The sequence below is a fragment of the Peromyscus californicus genome, unplaced genomic scaffold (genome assembly GCF_007827085.1).
Source record: "Peromyscus californicus insignis strain IS unplaced genomic scaffold, ASM782708v3 Scaffold_17__1_contigs__length_78620276, whole genome shotgun sequence".
Classification (NCBI taxonomy): domain Eukaryota; kingdom Metazoa; phylum Chordata; class Mammalia; order Rodentia; family Cricetidae; genus Peromyscus; species Peromyscus californicus.
In genome coordinates, this window is record NW_026294469.1 from 52,227,389 (window position 1) to 52,249,497 (window position 22,109).

Sequence of the window (22,109 nt, forward strand, 5' to 3'; positions counted from 1 at the left end):
ATGAACTGCTATATGGACCTGTGAGTGAAATAAACCCTTTCTCCTGAATTGTTTTTGGTCATGGTGTTTCATTACAGCAACACTAAGACATGGTTCAAGGTCTGTCAAGTTTGGTATTAGCCATTACATCTACCTGTTCCTAATACTTAGAATTCATACTAGTTTTGTGACTTGCACTAACTTCCTCTTTAAATTGAATTTGCTATGCTAATTTTATTTGGGTGTTTCATTAAGTCAAAAGTCCTGATTTAAAGCTTGTGTGTGATGCATGCCCTTACTTCCTACATTCTTGTGGTAGAGACAGGTAGATCTTTGTGAATTTGACACCATGTCAGGATGGTGTATATTGAGAGTTCCAGGCCAGCCAGAACTACATTGTGAGACCCTGTATCAAAAACAAAACAAACAAAACGCACAACCAACCAAACAAACAAAAAATCCCAACCAAACAAAACCAAAACATGAAACCAAAAATGAAACCCCCTACCTCCCCATGAAAATGATAAAAGTCTGCTTTGAATGCTAGAGATAAAGATTAAAAGATGAATTTTTATTTTTGCCTCGTAAGAGTTCAAAGTGAGTATGTGACATTAGGAAAGGAATATTTTTCTTAAATATTGGATAAGATTAGTATAATCTGACATGGATGTGCCCATTTGAAATTACTGGAATAATTTAGTGTTTAGGAGAATATCATAATGTGTTTAATGAATGCATGTTAATCAAGTAGCCCAACTGAAGCACTGTATTAAAATATGCTTTTTAAAATTTGGGTTTAGTTCTACCAATTCTCTGTTGGAAATCAGCAAGAAGGAAGGCTTTTATGCCATGGACATTACCCTGAAATCCTCGTTGTGGATGCTACTAGCCTTGAGGTGTTGTATTCTTTAGTATCAAAGATATCACCAGACTGGATTAGCTCCATGAGTATTATCCGCTCTCACCGGACACAAGGTCAGTATATTACACCCTTTGGCAGCTTGAACATCATCTTACTGTTAATTTACTATGAAGTTCTATAAATTGTCAAAGTTAACAATTTGGTTATATTCTTGTATTCCAGACATATTTGTTCCAATAATTTGTGATCTATCTCCTTCACCGAGTAGTTTTGGCTGAATCAATGTCTAAACTCACAGGTGTTAGATGGTCTCACTGTGATGATCACTAGGCTTTGGGAAGCTTTAGTTTGTATGGATAGTTTTCTCAAGTGAGGCTGAGTTAGACTGATTAGGGGTGTGGTGGTGATAAGAACTGTAGCTTCGTGTGTGTTTTCTTGGATTCTGGTTTTTTTTTTTTTTTTTTTTTTTTTTTTGGTTTTTTCGAGACAGGGTTTCTCTGTGTAGCTTTGCGCCTTTTCCTGGAACTCACTTGGTAGCCCAGGCTGGCCTCGAACTCACAGAGATCTGCCTGGCTCTGCCTCCCGAGTGCTGGGATTAAAGGCGGGATTCTGGTTTTTATCTCTCGGCAAGATGTATCATTTCTTACGGAGAGAGTGAAAAGGGAGGAGATAAAATTTAATGAATTTCTGTAACTGTGCAGTTATATTCAGTAAATATTACTATTCTTTCCTCATTTCTTTCATTGAAACCATGAGGAAAAATGTAATTTTTTTTTCAGAAAATAACAATAATGTTAACACTGAGGGGATTATGTTTTCTACTTCTTGTTTAAGTTCGTGAGAGCAGGCTATTTAATTCTAGAAGGGAGCATGCTATGTTTAACTTGGGCATCTTGTCTCTTCCTGGTTTAGAGGACACTGTGGTAGCACTCTCTGTGACAGGCATCCTGAAGGTGTGGATTGTCACCTCTGAAACTGGTGGAGTGCAGGTGAGATTGACAGTGATTTCTATCCTTTTTATTATATAATTTAAACCTTTAATAATCGCGTGTTCCTCACTTAGCTTTCATTTTTAAAGATTTATTTATTTATTATGTATACAGTATTCTGTCTGCATGTGTCCCTGCAAGCCAGAAGAGAGCGCCAGATCTCATTACAGATGGTTGTGAGCCACCATGTGGTTGCTGGGAATTGAACTCAGGACCTCTGGAAGAGCAGTCTTAATCACTGAGCCATCTTTCCAGTCCCTAGTTTTCTTTTTTAAAGGAAAAGCGTTTTATTGAAACAATAGGAACATATCATCTAGAATATGAGTAGAGAAACATAAGAGATGTTTTCCTCTTGCTTTTGTGTAAATTAGAAGTTCAAAGTTTGTTTCATGAGTGAAACAAACCACCCATTTCAGTTACTCTCACACCCCCGACACAGTGGTGACAGAATCCCTGATATGTAATCCAAGGGAAGAAGGACTTCCTTTAGTCTATGTCTTCAGAGACTTGAGTAGAGTCTTTGGCATGACTGACTCTGCCTAAATGTGAGCGACGTTACTGTGGGGGTGGGAGTGGGGTAGGGTGGTGGGAGGTGGTGGTGGTGTGGAGTGTGTGGAGGGGGAGGAGCCTGTTCACCTCATTGCAGCCAGGAGACAGAGTAAGGAAGGGACTTAGGGTCAGTTTTATTTCCAAAGACATGCCTGCAGTGACCAGCTTTGTAACTGTGCATACCACCTAAAGTGTCCAAAGTCTTCCAGTGTGTCAGCACAGGGGGAGTAGGGTTTGACACTTGAGCCTGTGGGGACATTTCGTGTTCAAACACCAACACCGTCAAAAAAGCAAATAAAGTCATTTTTTGAGTCTTATTTCATAGTACTGTGGACCAGAATAGTTTTGACAAGAAAGGTAGATCAATTTTCTGACAATATTGGTATGATTCACTTCAGCTAGAGAAATATTAGGTATTGAACTTAGAAGAAACTGGAAGAGGATTTGATCAGTTTTTTTTCTAAACTAAGGTATATATATATATATATATATATATATATATATATATATATATATATATATAACCATAGGATTACTGCAAAATTCCATCATCTACCATTTCCAGTGAAGATGTTCTGACTCATGGTCAGGGCTTAAATATTGGGCAGCTTTGTAGCAAAGACATTTTTGCCAAGCTCTTGTTTTTGTTTTTGTTTTTTTCTCTCTCTCTTGAGACAGGGTTTCTCTGTGTAGCCCTGGCTGTCCTGGAACTCGCTATGTAGACCAGGCTGGCCTCGAACTCGAGATCTTCCTGCCTCTGCCTCCCGAGTGCTGGGATTAAAGGCATGTGCTTCCACCCCCAGGCCTTGCCCAGCTTTTTTAAAGAGTACATTTTGCAGTTGTTACTGCCTTGGCTTTTATCTGAGGATCCAAAGTGATGTACATATCACATGGTGCTTTTGTTCTGTGGTGGTACCTTTTATCATTTTGTGATGACTTTAATCAGTACATGTTATTCTTGAGATTTTATGAATCTTTTTTTTTTCAGGATACTGAGCCAATATTTGAGGAGGAATCAAAACCAATTTATTGTCAGAATTGCCAAAGCATCTCTTTTTGTGCATTCACACAGAGGTCACTTTTGGTTGTATGCTCCAAATATTGGAGGGTAAGTTGAATAGATAAATATGAAATTGTCTTTTTATCCTTCATGATAAAGTCTAGTTTACTAGATCTTCCAAGATAGCCTCAAGGATGTACTTGGTACAAGACTGTCAGTCATTTGGAACTCCTGTTTGGTTCTGATGTTTTTGAGGAATTTGGACTTAATTCCATGTAGCTGTCTTTTTTTGTTCTACTTCATGTAATGAAGTCATGGTTTAATTAATGGCTATATTTTATTGGTCTTCATTTCTACTTTTTGCTACTATTTCAGTTATGGTGTATGATGTGAGTGGTGGTAATTAGGTCTCTGTAGGCTGGCCATTTCTCTTTGTAGTGTGTTACATTGTAGTGTGTTACCTGAATATACATTTCTTTCCTGGCTTCTTCAAATTGGAAGTTTACAGCTAAGGCTGAGAGGAGGAGGTTTCTTCTTCACTGCTTGTCTTTAATAATAGAAAATTAGCTGGTGTGTTCTGCACTGAGCAATTTTTCAAAGCTTTCCATGTATTTTTAAAAAGATTTCTTTTGCTTTTTGTGATTTTTAATAAAATTACATCATTATCCCCTTTCCTTTCCTCCCTCCAAAGTCTCTCATATATTCCTCTTTGCTTTCTTTCACACTTATGGCCTCTTTTCTCATTAGTTGTTGTTACATATATGTGTATAAACATACAGATTCCTAAATACATAAACACAACCTACTCAGTCTGTATCACCTTGCTTACGTGTTTGTATTCAGGGCTGACCATTTGGTATTGGATGGTGACTTGGTGTGCTCTCCCTGGGGAAGCCTGTTTCTCCTGCTCTCAGCGTTCCTGAGTTTCCTGGAGTTCTTTGAGTAGGCTTGAGGTCATCCATGTTAGCAAGGCTGTTGTTTTTGTCTGTGTTCAGTGCATTTTTAGGCAGTTATGTTGGTGAGACTTTATGGGGTAGCTTTTTGCATTTCTAGGAAACACAATTTCAAAGCAAATTCCCTGGCTCTTACAATTCTTTCTACCCAGCCCCTTCTGCAATGATTCCTGAGCCTTAGGTGAGGGAGCTGTTTTGTAGAGGCATTCGTTAGGACTGGACTCCACAATTCTGTATTTTGATTGGTTGTGGTTTTCTGTAATGGTTTCCATCTGTTGCAAAGAGAAGTTTCTTTGAAGGGTAAGGACAAGTACTTATAATTTAGTTAGGGATTATGATGGTTGAGTAATTTCAGTACTTTCACTATCAGAGAAAAGTATGCTAGTTATTTAAACCTGTTTAACAAATCTCTCCAAAACTTACACTAAAACAGTAGAAATGTATTCTTGCCCAGTTTTGTGGGAGGGGATTCAGGGCCTAGTTTATCTGGGCACCTCTGGTTCAGAGTCTTTCATAGGCTGCCATCCCAGGATCCTTTGGGACTTGGATCTCTTTTGCAAGTTCAGCTTTTGAAGGATGTCTCTTTTACCAGAGCAGTTCCCAGCACGCTTGCAGTCTTCTCCCACAATAAGTGAGCAAGAAAAGGTGATTGAAGACACTCTTAATCTTAGAATTGAGAACTCAGTGTCTTTTGATACACAAAATAAGCTCTAGAAAAAAGTGTCAGAAAATCTAGCCCATACTGAAGGGAGGAGGGTGTTAGGTGAGCACATCCAAGAAGCTGCCTACCATGATAGGAACAGCTGCTTTTCCTAACTTAAAAAAATGTTTATATTTTGTATATGGATGTTTTGGCTGCATGTATGTCTGAGTACCTACCATGTGTGTGCCTGGTGCTCATGGAGGTCAGAAGAAGGTGTGGAATCACTTGGAACTGGAGTTAACAGATGGTTTTGAATTGCCATGTAGGTGCTGGGAATTAGACCGGGTCCTCTGGAAGAGCATCCAGTGCTTTTTTTTTTTCAATTTTATTTATTCTTTGTGTCTTTCATATCATGCCTCCTGATCCCACCCATCTCTCCCCATCCCCAAGTAAAATTTGAGAGGAAAAAAAGAAAAGGAAGGAGGGGAAAATTTTGTCATGGAAGCCGCTGTGTGAGTCACACAGTGATGAGCAGGGGGCGGGGCCAGTTCTCCAGCTTTCACATCTTCAGGATCAGTTTCCCACACCTACACTGTGCCGCCCAGGTGGGGTGTAGGGGACCACTCTCCCGAGGGTTGCAGGTGGTGAGGGCAGGGGCAGCTCTTCCACCTACCTGCCTGTGGTGTTGGTGGGGGGCATCTCTCCCCTGCCTATAGATGGGGTAACAACTTGTGGCAGTGGAGCTGCTAAGCTGTGACTTGCGTCGTCTATTATAGCTGCTGCTCTCATTGCTCCTGTGTTATATTGTCTCACAGTTACCCCACAGAGTGGATGGATTTCCTGAGCATAGGAGACATGCTGTAGACCCTGGAGTGAGTGACTTACTACGAGATAGAACCTTAGCTTTATCCTTGTCTGTGTTATTACTTTAGGGTGAGATCAGAGAGCAACTAGTTCGGTTAGAGTAGACTGTGTGGTGGTGACTGTTCATTACCGTAAGGTTTGAAGGACAGATGGCTGGGAGTGTTGCTTAGTGGTGACTGTTCATTACCGTAAGGTTTGAAGGACAGATGGCTGGGAGTGTTGCTTAGTGGTGACTGTTCATTACCGTAAGGTTTGAAGGACAGATGGCTGGGAGTGTTGCTTAGTGGTGACTGTTCATTACCGTAAGATTTGAAGGACAGATGGCTGGGAGTGTTGCTTAGTGGTGACTGTTCATTACCGTAAGATTTGAAGGACAGATGGCTGGGAGTGTTGCTTAGTGGTGACTGTTCATTACCGTAAGATTTGAAGGACAGATGGCTGGGAGTGTTGCTTAGTGGTGACTGTTCATTACCGTAAGGTTTGAAGGACAGATGGCTGGGAGTGTTGCTTAGTGGTGACTGTTCATTACCGTAAGATTTGAAGGACAGATGGCTGGGAGTGTTGCTTAGTGGTGACTGTTCATTACCGTAAGATTTGAAGGACAGATGGCTGGGAGTGTTGCTTAGTGGTGACTGTTCATTACCGTAAGGTTTGAAGGACAGATGGCTGGGAGTGTTGCTTAGTGGTGACTGTTCATTACCGTAAGATTTGAAGGACAGATGGCTGGGAGTGTTGCTTAGTGGTGACTGTTCATTACCGTAAGATTTGAAGGACAGATGGCTGGGAGTGTTGCTTAGTGGTGACTGTTCATTACCGTAAGGTTTGAAGGACAGATGGCTGGGAGTGTTGCTTAGTGGTGACTGTTCATTACCGTAAGATTTGAAGGACAGATGGCTGGGAGTGTTGCTTAGTGGTGACTGTTCATTACCGTAAGGTTTGAAGGACAGATGGCTGGGAGTGTTGCTTAGTGGTGACTGTTCATTACCGTAAGGTTTGAAGGACAGATGGCTGGGAGTGTTGCTTAGTGGTGACTGTTCATTACCGTAAGATTTGAAGGACAGATGGCTGGGAGTGTTGCTTAGTGGTGACTGTTCATTACCGTAAGGTTTGAAGGACAGATGGCTGGGAGTGTTGCTTAGTGGTGACTGTTCATTACCGTAAGATTTGAAGGACAGATGGCTGGGAGTGTTGCTTAGTGGTGACTGTTCATTACCGTAAGATTTGAAGGACAGATGGCTGGGAGTGTTGCTTAGTGGTGACTGTTCATTACCGTAAGGTTTGAAGGACAGATGGCTGGGAGTGTTGCTTAGTGGTGACTGTTCATTACCGTAAGATTTGAAGGACAGATGGCTGGGAGTGTTGCTTAGTGGTGACTGTTCATTACCGTAAGGTTTGAAGGACAGATGGCTGGGAGTGTTGCTTAGTGGTGACTGTTCATTACCGTAAGATTTGAAGGACAGATGGCTGGGAGTGTTGCTTAGTGGTGACTGTTCATTACCGTAAGATTTGAAGGACAGATGGCTGGGAGTGTTGCTTAGTGGTGACTGTTCATTACCGTAAGGTTTGAAGGACAGATGGCTGGGAGTGTTGCTTAGTGGTGACTGTTCATTACCGTAAGATTTGAAGGACAGATGGCTGGGAGTGTTGCTTAGTGGTGACTGTTCATTACCGTAAGATTTGAAGGACAGATGGCTGGGAGTGTTGCTTAGTGCTTTGGTCCTTGCCTGGCATGTGTGAGGCCCTGAGTTCTCTCCTAGCATTACATATGCACATGTGAGTGCACACACACACACACGAAATAAAAGAAAAAATAGGATAATTCTTCTTAATATGTGACTAGTGTTGAAGAAATAATGCAAGTGACAAGTGCACCTTCTTTTTTTATTTTATTTTATTAAATTTCTAAATTTATTTTACATACCAACCACAGTTTCCCCTCTCTCCTCTCATCCCTTTCCCTCTCTCAACCTCTTTTCTACCTCAACTCCCCATTCACTCCTCAGAAAGGGGCAGGCCTCCCATAGGAGTCAACAAAGCCTGGCATACCAAGCTGAGGCAGGACCAAGCTCCTCCCTCCTGCATCAAGGCTGACTGCCATGCTTAAAAAATAACTACTCATATTTCTAGTGAAAACATGCAGCAAGGTAGCCATTGGAGAGAGCAGGAACAGGCTAGAGCTCCTCAAGTGACTGATTCCTAAGAAATTGCTAGTATCTGAGCTGTTTGTGACTCCCTGGAAGATCAGTCTATTGATATGACTGAACATTCATTTCAAATGAGCATTCTATCCCCCAGGGCAGCAAGGACATTTCACACACACACACACACACACACAATCACCCATTGTTTTTGGTGCAGTTGAGGCTTCAGATAACAGTTCTGACAAACATTAGTATAAACAAAAAACATAAAACAAAAATATTATTAAGTTATCTCGAGAGTTTTGTAATTTGAAGTACCCTGAAGTTGGGCCTCAGACTTGCAATGTAGCTGGGGATGGCCTCAAACTTCTGACCCTCTTGCCTGCTCCTGAGTGCTGGGATAGGCATTGTGGACCTGGTTTATATAGTGTAGGAGATGGAATGCAGGGGTCTCCTGCATGCTAGGCAAGCACTCTACTGAGTTATATTCTTAGCCAAAGGTCCTTGTTTTCTCTGAAGAAGAGTAAAATAGAAGACGGTGCCATTGAATGAATTTCCCTTGGACAACATTTAGAATGTACTTTTATCAAATACTGAAAGTATTGGAAGTGGTAGAAAGAATTGGTCTGCTAGGAAATAGAAGCCCAGGGTTTTTATACCTCCTAGCTTTATCACATACTGATACATATCTTTTTTTTTGAGACTGGGTCTTGCTAAGTAGTCCTAGCTGACTTGCAACTCCTATGTAGACCAGGCTGGCCTCAAACTCACGGAGATCTACCGGCCTTTCCTGAGATTAAAGGTATGCACCACCATACCCAGCTTCTGATGCATGACTCGGGACAACTATTACTGGTGTCAGCTGTATCTCTTTCCCTCCCCACTGTAGGTCAGGGTAACAGTACCTGCCTACTTGTGTCCTTCAGTGGCTCTAGGGATCAAGTAGGATCATTATAAATGTGCCTGTAAACTTCATGGTGCCTTGAAAGTTAGCCTATACATGTTCCTGGTGCTATTCCTAAGATGTTGTTCCTGGTGAAATTATAGCAACTTGGCCTCCTCATATAGAATTGTTGAATATTAAAATGAAGTCTGTTAACGCCCTGTTTATAGCATTTTAGAATACTGATGAAACAGAGCCAAGCAAGGTAATTCTCCTGTTCAGAAAATATAATATCAGAGTATATGGTCAGAAATGTTACCAGACATAGTTCTAAGTCATGATACACATTCCAGAAGATTGAGTGCCTAATATTTGCCTTTATCCATTGTATGCTTCTTCCCTCAACATAGAAAAGACAGGGATTCCTGTTCCTATGTTGGGAACATGCCTGCTGCACTTGTGCTAGTCCTTTTCAGGCAGCGGTCACCCCTAGCTGGACCTTCAGATGACTGCCTTAGATCTCACTGAGAGAATGTCTTCATCTCCTGAGTCATAACTGTGAGGCCTGGGCTTGTTAAATATATTTTCAGAAGTTTTCTTTCAGGTGAAATGTTATTCTATCTTACTTAATTTGTAACGAGCTGGAGTAAATTAAAAATGTGAGTTTCTTTTTCTCCTAGGTATTCGATGCTGGAGACTACTCCCTGTTATGTTCAGGTCCTAGTGAAAATGGACAGACGTGGACTGGAGGGGACTTTGTATCCGCAGACAAAGTCATCATTTGGACTGAAAATGGACAGAGTTACATTTACAAACTCCCTGCCAGGTATGAAACAGATATGTTTAGTCAAATGTAAAGAATTCAGAATTTGAGCTATAATTCTAAAGTATTAACATTTATATAGTATAAATATTTAACTTCAGAATGTCTTAAGGTCTGTATATAATCCCAATTTAACTTCTAGGCATAAAAGAACGGGTGGATTTTTTACATTTATTTATTTACTGTATGCATGTGTGTGCATGTGTGCATGCATATACCACTGGGCACGTGTGCAGGTCAGAGCACTCATGGGCACCAGTTCTCTCCTTCCGTCGTGTAGGTTCCGAGGATCAAACGCAGGTTGTCAGGCTTGCCAGCAAGTTCTCTTACCTGTGAAACTTCTCAGGGGCCCTCAAAGAATTTTCTTAAGATATTTAATTCCTACTTAAATTAATTTAAACTTAAAAATCCCATTTTTGTCCATTGTAGTAAACCGTTAGAATAAAATATTTCATATAATTTATTATACATCAATTATATTTCATCTATCTATCTATCTATCTATCTATCTATCTATCTATCTATCTATCTATCTATCTATGAGAGAGAGAGAAGGACAGAGACAGACAGGGTATCAGTATGTTGTTCTGGCTGTTCTAGTGAGACAGGGGTATCAGTATGTTGTTCTGGCTGTTCTAGAACTCACTATATAGACCAGGCTGGCCTTGAACACACAGATCTACTTGCCTCTGCCTCCAAAGGTTGGGATTAAAGGCGTGTGCCACCGTGCTTGGCCCTCGTATCAGGATTTTAAGTATGTACTAACTTTGTTATTTCAGTTGCCTTCCAGCTAGTGATTCATTCCGCAGTGATGTGGGAAAAGCAGTTGAAAATTTAATTCCTCCTGTGCAGCATAGCATCTTGGATCAAAAAGATAAAGAGGTAAAGTTCTTCAGGTGTCATTTATAATTGATGGTTACATTGATGGTGTCTGGCATTTGAAAAAGTCAATAAGATCTAGCAGGGTGTTAGATTTTGCAAAAATTTTGATATGGTCAGTTATAAGCACATTTCAAAATTTGCAGATTTTAAAAATATATAATATAGCTATTAAATAGGACCTGATTTATCTAAGAAGATAAGTGCTCTTATCTTGATTATGTATTGTATACATAAATGTTTTTTATAAATATGATTTATAAAATCATATTTTTAAATTTTTTTTATAAAATTCATATTGACAGTTAAAACAGTGAATTTTTTTTTTTATAAAATTCATACTGACAGTTAAAACAGTGAAGATAGTTTCTGAAGGACAAGGATAATTGTGTGCTAATGCTGACTAATGCTGTTTGTTACCTGAGTCACACATTGCACTCTCTCCAAATCAAACAAATGGATATTAAAAATGAAAGTTGAGTATTTTTCTGTATTTATTATAGAAACTTACTGTGTTTTTAAAAAGCCTTTGTACTGTCTGTTTACATTTGAAATGCAGGGGCTGGAGCCATGGCTCAGTGATTAAGAGCATTTGTTGCTCTTCCAGAGGACCTGGGTTCAATTCCCAGCATCCACATGGTGGCTCCCAACTGAAATAACTGGTTCTAGGGGAACCAGTACCCTTTTCCAGTCTCTATGGCAGCAGGCAGAAGACTCATACACATAAAGAAATTGAAATGCAGTAACACTTGTATTGGGTTTTCCACTCTGGTCTCTGGGGTTAGTAAGAAAGAACTGTGTTGGGGAGGAAGGCTTTCCATACTTTATTCTGGTTCCAGTTTAATCATTCTGAACCTTATGTCTCTCCCATCTGTGGAGAATGAGGATAAGAAGGAGGGAATGGAATTGTTTCTATGAATATTTTGAATATAGAATTTGTCCATCTAGATATATTTTAAAATTCTGTATAAATTCTTTGCTGTCTACTTTCTTGAACTTGCTACTGTCTAGCTCAGCCAGTCCCTTCCAGCTAAACTAAGTGATAGTGGTGTGTTTGAAAAAACCTGCATTAATAAAACAAAATATAACATACTGTGTTCGTAACATACCTTGTTGCCGTGACAAAATACTTAACAAAAGCAACATAAGGAAAGAAGTGTTTGCTTTGCTTTGAGGGTGCAGTCCATCATGATGGGGACATCTTAGTGACAGTGGCATAAGGTGGTTACATAGCTTCTGTAACCAGAAGTGCTGGTGCTCAGCTTGTCCTGTTTTATGCACTCCTGAACCGGCCCGTGGAGTGGTGCTGATCACATTCAGGATAGGTCTTCTCACTTCAGAAGATCTAGAAGATTCTTTACACATGTGTTCAGAGGCCCCCATCTTTACTGATTCTAGATCCTGTCAGGTTGATAATTATTAACCATCATATAATTTTTCTTTAAATCTAACCTCTCTAGTCTATGCTAGCGTATTTTAAATTGAAATATATGTATGATATGGTGAGAGACATTGATACATTGAAATGTGATATTGGTGATTATAGCTGCTATAGCAGCTCCCTATTAACTGTAGTTTTTAATTAAAATCATCAAAATTTAAGTAAAGTTAAATACTTGGCTGTGCTTAACATTGCTGGTTTCTAGAGGCTGGTACTTTTTATGACGCAACCAAATACTGTAACTAGGTTATTTGTTCGCTATAATTTTTGAAACTGAATTTTATTTATTATAATTTTATGGTAAAATTGTTAGTTTGTTAAAATTAGTTATGTAAATGTGGCCAATTAGATGCTATAAACTATTCTTATTTTTAAAATGGGTGGGTTGGAGAGATAGCTAAGCTTTAAAGAGCACTGGCTGCTCTTCCAGAGGACCTGGGCTTGATTTCCACCACCCACATGGCATCTCATAACCATCTGTAACCCCAGTTAAAAGGATCTGGTACCTTTTTATGGACTCCATAAGTACCAGGTACTCACATGGTGCTCAGAAATGCTGTTATTCTTTATGACTTATCATTGGGGAAGAAAGGTAGGACTAGTGAATTCTTTCAGTGATATATTTTATTTTAATATTTATTTATTTAGAATTTTATACATGAGTACTGTATTGACATCATTTCCACCTTGTGCTTTCCCACCTCCAGCTTCCCCCATGTTCCTTTTGTTCCTTCTCAACTTCATGACTTCCTCTTCTTTATTTATCATTGTTACACATACATGCGTATATAAATACAATCTGCCGAGTCCACTCAGTGTTGCTTATGTGGAGAGCTCTTTATTTTTGATCTTTTAAGTAGAGACTTCTTTTTGGTTAGGAATGATTTCTATATTAATTATTTAAGAACAAGTAAGTAAATTACCCTGTGATTGGTAACCATTTTTTGTGAAATTGAACAAAAGACTATAAAGACTAGTTTAGAGAAAGGCTATAAATATAGTTTTTCATTCCTTTAGTGTTTATGCTGTACCACAGTTGACCTGAATATTAATGCTATTAAATTACATGCAAATATATTGAATGATCATGCTGTAAGCACTTTTAGAACTGGGGTATGAATGAAAGCTTTAAACATCTTTATCTGAACACATGTTAATCTATAAAATATTTGATTACAATACAGTTAAAGACACTTGACTTTTTGTTTTGTTTTGGGCAGTTGGTCATTTGTCCTCCTGTTACTCGGTTCTTCTATGGATGCAAGGAGTATTTGCATAAGCTATTAATTCAGGGCGATTCTTCTGGAAGGTTAAATATTTGGAACGTATCAGACATAGCTGATAAACAGGAAGGCAATGAAGGTAATAGTAATCTTGTGCATAAAGTCCATAATTCTTTTATCATAACATTTTGAATCATAACAAAATAAGAATTATATTTGATGAAAGTAACTTCGGATACATTACTGAATCAGTCAATATTATTTATTTAATGTTATTTTTTAATATAAATATATTTATTTTATTTGACACCCAACCTCTACAGGGCTAAAAATGACAACTTGTATTAGTTTGCAAGAGGCATTTGACAAACTGAGGCCTTGTCCTGCTGGAATCATAGATCAGTTAAGTGTGATTCCCAATAGCAATGAACCTCTTAAGGTGACTGCGAGCGTCTATATGCCAGCACACGGACGACTTGTTTGTGGCCGGGAAGATGGAAGCATAATTATTGTACCTGCCACCCAGACAGCTATTGTTCAGCTACTGCAAGGAGAACACATGCTCAGAAGAGGTATGCGGAAGATCTACCTCTGTCCACTGTGTTTTGAGGACTCTGTAACCCTGATGTGGAGACTATCTCTATGCTATACTTTAAGAAATAAAACCCATTGATATAGTTGTTGCTAGTCTAGTTGGTGTTTAATGTGCATTTGATAAATTATCAAATATCTGTTATTGGAATAAATGATATGAATAGCTATAAATAAGAAAGTATTCAGTTTTTATCTCCTTGGCATGCATTAATAGTTTTCATAAATCATTAGTTGAATTATTATTACTAAATAGCTATATTATCAGCAATATTGATAATCTTCTAGAACAGTGCTATTGACATAATGTAATTTTCTTATAGCAGTATTAAAAATAAAACATGGGGAATCAACTATTATATGTTATAGCCCAATATAGCAACATTATTTTCATTTCTGTTTGTAATAAATATAGGAATTATGTTGAAATATTTTACATTATGTCTTTTTGTACTAATTCTTTAAAATATCATGACAGTTTGACATGTGTAGCACATTTGCACATAGACTAGTTCTGTTTTAAGAGCCTTGGGTAAGTTAGTCTTGGGTAAGTAGTAGCTACTGAGCTTCACAGAGCAGTCCTAGAAGTAGAGTTACAGCTCTCTGATTTTTCTGTGTGCTGGTTGAAGTGTTGTGGAGACTCTAATCTTCCAATTTCGAATCCCCGACCCCCTTCACAGGTTGGCCCCCTCACAGAACGCTCCGTGGCCATCGGAGCAAAGTCACATGTTTGCTGTACCCTCATCAGGTCTCAACTCGCTACGACCAAAGATACCTGATATCTGGAGGTGTGGATTTTTCCGTCATAATTTGGGACATATTTTCTGGAGAAATGAAACATATCTTCTGTGTTCATGGTGGTGAGATCACGCAGCTTCTGGTCCCACCTGAAAACTGTAGCGTAAGTTCCTTTATCTCAGATGATTTCTCTATGGTAGAGGGGCTTTGCTGCTATCAGGCGTGTAAATGGAGTCTACAGTGAGTTAATGGAAATACAAGAGTCAACAAAACTTTCTTACATGATATGCCTCTAGTAGCAGTTTGAAACATGCTTATTGAGTGAATTGGCAAATTTCATTTCAGAGCAATTTGAAAATCCCCAAAGATAATCTCTAATACTAGTAATTTTGAGCCCATCTAATCAAAATGACAGTGAGCCTGCACTTTGGTAGCAGCAATGTTTTTAGGGACTTACACATGTAATTTATTTAAGTTGTGAGTATGACAGGGAAAAGGAAACATCGGTAAGACAAAGAACTAAAAACGAAGTCTTCTTAGTTTTCAAGCTTTGATAGGGATGAAGAAGTCAGAGGTCCTGCTTTGCCAGATGGACTGATGCCGTCACGGCCACAAGGTCTGAAGGCACGCTCTCCTCTTTTCTCACTCAGTTGCTTGTCTCGGGAGACAGTTAAGATGCGCTTATTTTCCTGTTACCTGTTTTGTAAGTTATTCTTTCTTTCTTTAGTTTGAGCTATATATTTTTTTTTTATCTTTTTCCAAAAACCTGAATTCGGGTTCTCAGGATTGTGCAGCATTGTTCTTGCTCACTGAGCCATCCAGCCCTTTCGAATGCTCTCCTTTAATGCTACAGAGCTATAGTTTCAGTTTCATTTTATTTTGACAACTGGGAAATCTAAGCAGTACAGAAGGAATAACCATAGACTGTTTCCCAGATTTGAACAGCTGTCCAAGGTTGACTCGGGTGAATTATTGACATCTAAAATCTAGGCGAAGGGAACTGAAAGGGTGCTCTAGATGTCTGTGGAATCTGAGGGAGAGGGCTGGGGAGAGGATGGCAGCTGTTATACCCCAGTGCCGCAGCTGAAGATGGCTCCTAGCCCTCTCCCATCAGGGCTGGGGGTCACATGAGAATGTTCTGACACCTTCCCCTACCAGCTTACTTTGCCTCCTCTGCTACTCAATGACTTCTTTTTGCTATAAATTCTAGCATCTGTACTTACCAAGACTTGAAACTTTTGGTTCTCACATAGGTTATCAATAGTGAAAGGAACTAGATTTTGGAAAAAAATTTTAAAAGAACAAAAAAATCCTAAAATATTAGGAGTGCTTTATAAGACATTTCCCTTAAGAATGTAGATGGACAGCATTAGTAGCAATGTAAAGCTAGAAGTCTAACAGCATGAGTAACCCAGTAGAGTATTTCCTGCTTGAGGGGCGGTAGGTGTCTGCATGCACTTCCTACCTTTCCTCAGCTGGTTTTCAGTGGAAGAATGTTTCTGTACATGGTAGTGTGATGCACTTTTACTTAATTTATCCTGCACATTTGGATAATCCAGATACATGCACAGGTAGTACATGAGTGAAAATTGAAGTGGAAGTACCAAGTTTAGATTCTGGTTTGCTTTTGGAAGTAAAGGGAGAAAGTATGGAACGGAACAGAGAATGTAGCCTTGTAGATTTTATTTATTTGTGGTAAATATGAACATAATATTTATTTCTCATTTATATTGATGATTAAATTGTCAGAGCTGCTTTTTTGTTAGTAGATCTATTTAGAGCAGAATATTTGGAAAACTATTAATAAATAATTAGTACCACTATTATACTTCTGCATGTGGACATTAAATTCTTTAATGTGTTAGCTAAAGAACTTTTAAAAACTTTATTACATGTTATGTATGGAACTTACATTGTCACAATCTCTAAAATGATCCAGAAGGGGGCAGCATGGCTCTGTGAAAGCAGTATTGAAGGCACGAGTGTGATCATTGGTGGTTGTTCCTTCATTTGACAAGGCTGATTTCTGTTTCCTAGGTGCAGGTCTGACATTCTGTATATCTTATATGACTAAGTGGATATTAGTTTGACAAATGTTCACAGCCAGGAAGAGTAGTTAACAAATTAGGTTTTCTTTTTATTTAATTTATTTCTAATTTTTAGAAATTTATATGCGAATCTTGTATTTACATCATATCTTCCCCTTTCCCCCGAAACTCTTCCTACATTCCCCAGTCCTTTTTCAAATTCATGACTTCCTCTTTCTAAATTTTATGCACACACACACACACACACGTGCACACACACCCCTACCTTATGCAATCTGTTTAGTGTTGGTTGGATGTACATGTGTTTAGGCCTGAGCACTTGGGATTATATAACCTATCGGGAGGCTCGTTCCTGGAAAATTGATTCCTTCTCTCTCAGCAGCCATTAATTGCCTGTACGGTTTCCATTTGTGGGTAGGACCTTGTGAGATTTGCCCTGTCGATATTGGCATGTCAGCTTGTGTTGTCATTATGCAGGTGTTAGTCAGACAACTGTTTTGTCAAGATCTCTTGGATGTAGTTTCCCCATCATATCTAGAAGACACTATTTACAGCAGGCATCCTGGTCCTCTGGCTTTATAATATTTCTGCCTCCTCTTCTGCAGTCTTCCCTGAGCCTTAGGTTTCCTTTTTAATAATTTTTCTTTATTCTAAAGAAAGAACTGAAAGCTTTTTTCCTGATTAGCATGTTTTCTCACATTTTTGAGTCTGAGTTTTTGTTGTTAATTGAATTTGAATGTTATGTTTCAAAGCAATGCTTATAAACCCAGCATTATATCTGAAGCAAGCAGAATAAACATTTTAATATAAATTAAGCAAAAGTAGGAAGCAGAACTGTTACTGTCTATTAAAATGAAATTTTCAGGGCAGTAAAGATGGCTTGATGATTAAGAGCATTTGTTGCTCTTTCAGAGGATCAGGTTTCAGTTCCCAGGACCCACATGGTCATTCACAACAGGTCTAATTTCAGTTTCTGGGTTCTGGTGCCCTCTTCTGGCCTCCTTGATCAGACTCCACATGCACCTGGTGTATATACACACACACAGGCAAAACACTCATAGACGTAAATAACTTTTAAAACGTAATTCTCCATAATGTCCTTCTTTCCTCTTTATGCTTAATTTATTCTATTTTGAGACTGTTTTCATACCGTCAGTGAAATTAAAAATTTAAAAATGAAATAATTCTGGAGAGAGCATAATGGAGGACAGGAAGGAAAGTGATATTCCTATCTGATTCCCAGCCCAGTGTGACCAGTGGGATTCCCTTGCAGAAAGTGTTTCTGGAGAGCTGCAGCTAACACAAAGGGGGCGGGGGAGATTTATCTGCTAGAAGGGAATACTGGGGAGGTTGGTGAGAAAGAGTTAATATAAATAATTTAAAGAGATGGGTGGCCTCTTTGTCTTTATTTATGTGTCTCCCCCACCCTTTTATTTGAGAAAGGGTCTCACTTGTAGCTCTGGCTGTTTTTGAACTCACTCTGTAGACCAGGCTGGTCTTGAACTCACAGAGATCCTCCTGCTTCTGCCTCCTGAGTGCTGGAATCGATGTATGTACTACTATACCCGCTTCCTGTTCATTTTTCTGTGTCACTACAAGATTGCTTTTAGTGATTTCAAAGATAATTTTAATTTAATTTTATTGCTTTCCTCTTACCAAAACTGAGCATAAGAAGTAGTATTGCTAAGTATTTTTGTAGGTTGAGAGTTTCTTTAGATAGATTCTTAAGTTGGATTTTGTATACAAAAATTAATTACTGAAATTTTTATATAAAATTTGCATACAATATATCTTGATCATGCTTTTTCCTTCCCTCAACTCCTCTCAGATCTTTCTAACTTTATATTTTCTATCTTTCTCTTTCAAAAAAGGAGAAACCTCCCTACCCTCCCTACTTTATGTTCTCTATCTCTCCCTTCATGAAACGTTCACAAAAATACAGAAACTAAAATCAAAACCAACACTGGTATATCCAGCACACTCCAGGGCAGGCCCCAATCCCAAGAGTAGTTGGCCAGCATAAAATAAACTTCATCAGTTTTTGTGGAATTTTTATTTTGTTTCGACATTATTTTGTCATTAATTTTTCAAGGCATTTACATTGACATTGCCGTATTTCCCTTCAAAAATTAAAAATGGGTTTGTCTAGCCATCGTTGTACTTACAGAATTCTTCACCATCCTTTTCAGTTTTATAACTTCATTAATTTTGGGGGGTATATATGGAGAGTAAGTAAAGCTCCTATCTTTATTTAGAAAGTCCAAAAGAATTAAGATAGAATAAATTGGACATTTTGGCTAGTTTATGTAGGTTTATGCTCTCTAATCTTTCCCTTGTGCTGTCAGGGGTCATACCAGGTCTTCTAGTGTGTTAGACAAGTTCTCTTCCATGAAGCTACATCCCTCTTCCCTGGGATTTTAAGATCCATTCTCCTTATGCATATTAGGTTGGCCGTGAAGTCCCCGAGCAGCCCAGGCACCTCTGGAACCTGGGATCCTCTGCCTTTGGCTCCTGAGAACTGGGATTGTGGCCACCAAGCCTGGTTTTGTGTAGTTTTTAATCTGTGATCACATGCTACTGTATTTAAGATAAAATGTTATTTTTTCATGCTATATATTACTTATATATTCAAATTTTATAATGTACCCCAACTCTTAAGTAGTATTCTAAAAAAAATCAATATAATACTAAGGAGTTTTCAGTGAAGGTCCCCTTCACACTAATAAGAAAGATTCATTCTTCTGGCTGTGCAGATATTATACCAAGCATTTAAGAAATTTCTCTATTTTTGTGAAAGTTTTTTTTTTGTATCTTAAGCCAAAAGAAGATTCCAATTGGCACAAATCAGTTTATCTATCTATCTATCTATCTATCTATCTATCTATCTATCTATCTATCTACTATGAGTGTGTGTGTGTGTGTATGTGTGTGTGTGTGTGTGTATGTGTGTGTGTGTGTGTATTGGGGTGCACATGAACATCCTTTGGAGGCCAGGTTACTATTCAGTTGGATGGGATTTTTTTTTTTCTTGAGACAAGGATATCATTGTAGATAAGATATAATTCCTGTTTGATTAAATTTTATCTACTAAGAGAGTCAGATTAGCAAGCAACAGTTATGATGCAGCATGAAAGCTTTTTTTTTTTTTTTCTCTCAAAGTACCTTGGGAATACAAGAAATGAAGGGACTCCCAGGAAAGCAGCTTTGGGTAGTTTCTGGAGACTTCCAAGGAAGACTGTATCACTGCACTGGGGCATCTTGGTTTTGTATGCATTTATAAAATCATAAATGGTATACAAACAACTTCGTTTTGCAGAATGCTACATGGAGGAGTGTAGAATACTTGAGTTTTCTCTAGCACTTGATGGATCTGTCTATAATAGATGAAATGCTTGGACTTAGGCATGAACTTGGTATAATGTGTAACAGCAGAGTTTGGAGAAAATGTTTTGTGTGTTGTGCAAGCTCGCTGTATAAGACACTTGATTTTATCCTACTTTGGAGGGATGGCTGGAAGAAAAACCTTAAGACAATAAAATATGAAACCAGAGAAAGGTGAAATACTTAAAACAGTCTAAAGAAAGACTAGACACACTACTAAAGTGAAATAGAGTGGGATGACAGCAAGTTAAAAAAGGGGTATGTGAGCCAGGCATAGTGTCCATGCCTGTAGTCCCAACACTTAGGAGGCACAGGCAGGTAAATCTCTGGGTTCTAGGACTAGAGTGTCACCACACCCTGTTGTAAGGGGCACTTTAAAAAGATATACTCCGAAAGCTGAAAAGCTTGCTCAGTGGTTAAGAGGACCCAGGTTCAGTTCCCAGCACCCATGTGATGATTCATAACCATCTGTAACTCTAGTTATGGGGGATCTGATGTCCTTATCTGGGCTCTGTGGGCACCAGGCACAAATACTGTGCACATGCATACATGCAGACAAAACACTTATACATATGAAATAATAAAAAAAACTAAAAACTAATCAGAAAAACCATCCAATCTGGATGTGGTGGCCCATGCCTTTAATCCCTGAACTTGAGAAACCGAGCAGGGGAGTTCCAAGATAGTTAGGATTATGTGGAGAGCCCCTGCCTCAAAACTTGACTGAGTGGCTGGTGAGCCCCTGTGTCTGACTGTCCCAGGGTCACAGGCTTTTGTATTGGTTCAGGGGATCTGAACATAGGTCGTCATCCTTGCACAGCAAGCGCCTTATTGTGCATCCACCTAGCTCAAGTGAAATGAATTTGTAAAAAGGTTTTCATTTATGTGTGCGTTTTGCTTGCACATACCTCTGTGCACTGTATGCTGGCCTGCTTCCCTCAGAAGTCAGAAGAAGACATTGGATTCCCCTGGAACTAGAGTTACAGATGGTTGTGAGCTGCCATGTGGGTGCTGGGAATTGAACCCAGGTCCTCTGGAAGAGCAACTAGTGCTCTTAGCCACTGAACCATCTCTCCAGCCTCCAGGTAAAATACTTAAAATTTTTCTTTCCTTTGATGTTGTGAATGTTGGAATTCCTCTTAAGGATATTAGTTTGAGTTCATAACTAAAATATTAAATTCATATGGTTTTTATTATTGGATTTTCTTCTGGTTTTGTGTTTTTCAAGACAGGATTTCTCTGTGTAACCCTGGTTGTCTTGGAACTCAGAGATCTGCCTCCCTCTGCCTCACGAATGCTGTTATTAAAGATATGTGCCAATACCTCCCAGCTACCTTTCAGTTCTTTAACCTATAGATATTTTCAGTTTTATGTAATTTAGTTTATGTGGAGTTTTCTTTTTGGTGTAGTTTTGAAGCTTGGAATCCCCTCCCTGCTAAAAAGTTCAATAAAGCTGAGTAAGACAGTGATTGGATTAAATTAAAAACAAATATGAGACTTTTTATAGCTGTGGGATAAGACAAGAATAAAAATTCTCATTCCTTGGTCTGTTTAAGGAGCCCCTGGCAGTGGGAATAGGATCTATCTCTGGTGCAGGAACTGGCCTTTTGGAACCCATTACCTGTGGTTGGACACCTTGCACAGCCTTGATGCAGGGAGAGGGGCTTGGACCCACCTCTACTGAATGTTCTGGGCTTTGCTGACTCCCCATGGGAGGCCTTACCTTTCCATAGGAGGGGTAGGGTGTGGGCTTGGGGTGAAGCCTGGGGGGGAGCAGGAGGAAGGATGAGAGGGGAATCTGTGGTTGGTATGTAAAATGAATAAAAAATTTCTTAATAAAAAATAATGAAAAAAGAAAAAATTCTCATTCCTAATATAACATAGTTACTATATTATTTTTAAATGAATCTCCCTCTGGTATTGCCTGGATCTTGTATGGAATACTCATATTTATTTACTGTTTCTGAATAAAGATGGAGAGTCCAACTACCCATCTTGTATCTTTATTGTAAATATATATATATTTATACTATATATTTTCACTAAAAAGTGTAAATATATATTAAAAATACTTAAATATCTATAAGTATATATAAATTATTGGTTATTAATATATGTATAA

The 22,109-nt window shown here is 38.7% G+C and overlaps 1 protein-coding gene across 2 annotated transcripts in view; it reads left to right on the forward strand.

Moving 5' to 3' along the window:
* Wdr7 (WD repeat domain 7) overlaps positions 1-22,109 on the forward strand; it is a 296,825-nt gene that overhangs the window by 19,851 nt on the left and 254,865 nt on the right. For both annotated transcript variants that reach the window (XM_052742313.1, XM_052742314.1), the window contains exons 5-12: positions 780-954; positions 1,754-1,830; positions 3,368-3,487; positions 9,544-9,689; positions 10,466-10,568; positions 13,227-13,368; positions 13,553-13,801; positions 14,501-14,721. In XM_052742313.1, the coding sequence (XP_052598273.1) occupies positions 780-954; positions 1,754-1,830; positions 3,368-3,487; positions 9,544-9,689; positions 10,466-10,568; positions 13,227-13,368; positions 13,553-13,801; positions 14,501-14,721 (1,233 nt within the window). The remainder of the gene's footprint in view (positions 1-779; positions 955-1,753; positions 1,831-3,367; positions 3,488-9,543; positions 9,690-10,465; positions 10,569-13,226; positions 13,369-13,552; positions 13,802-14,500; positions 14,722-22,109) is intronic.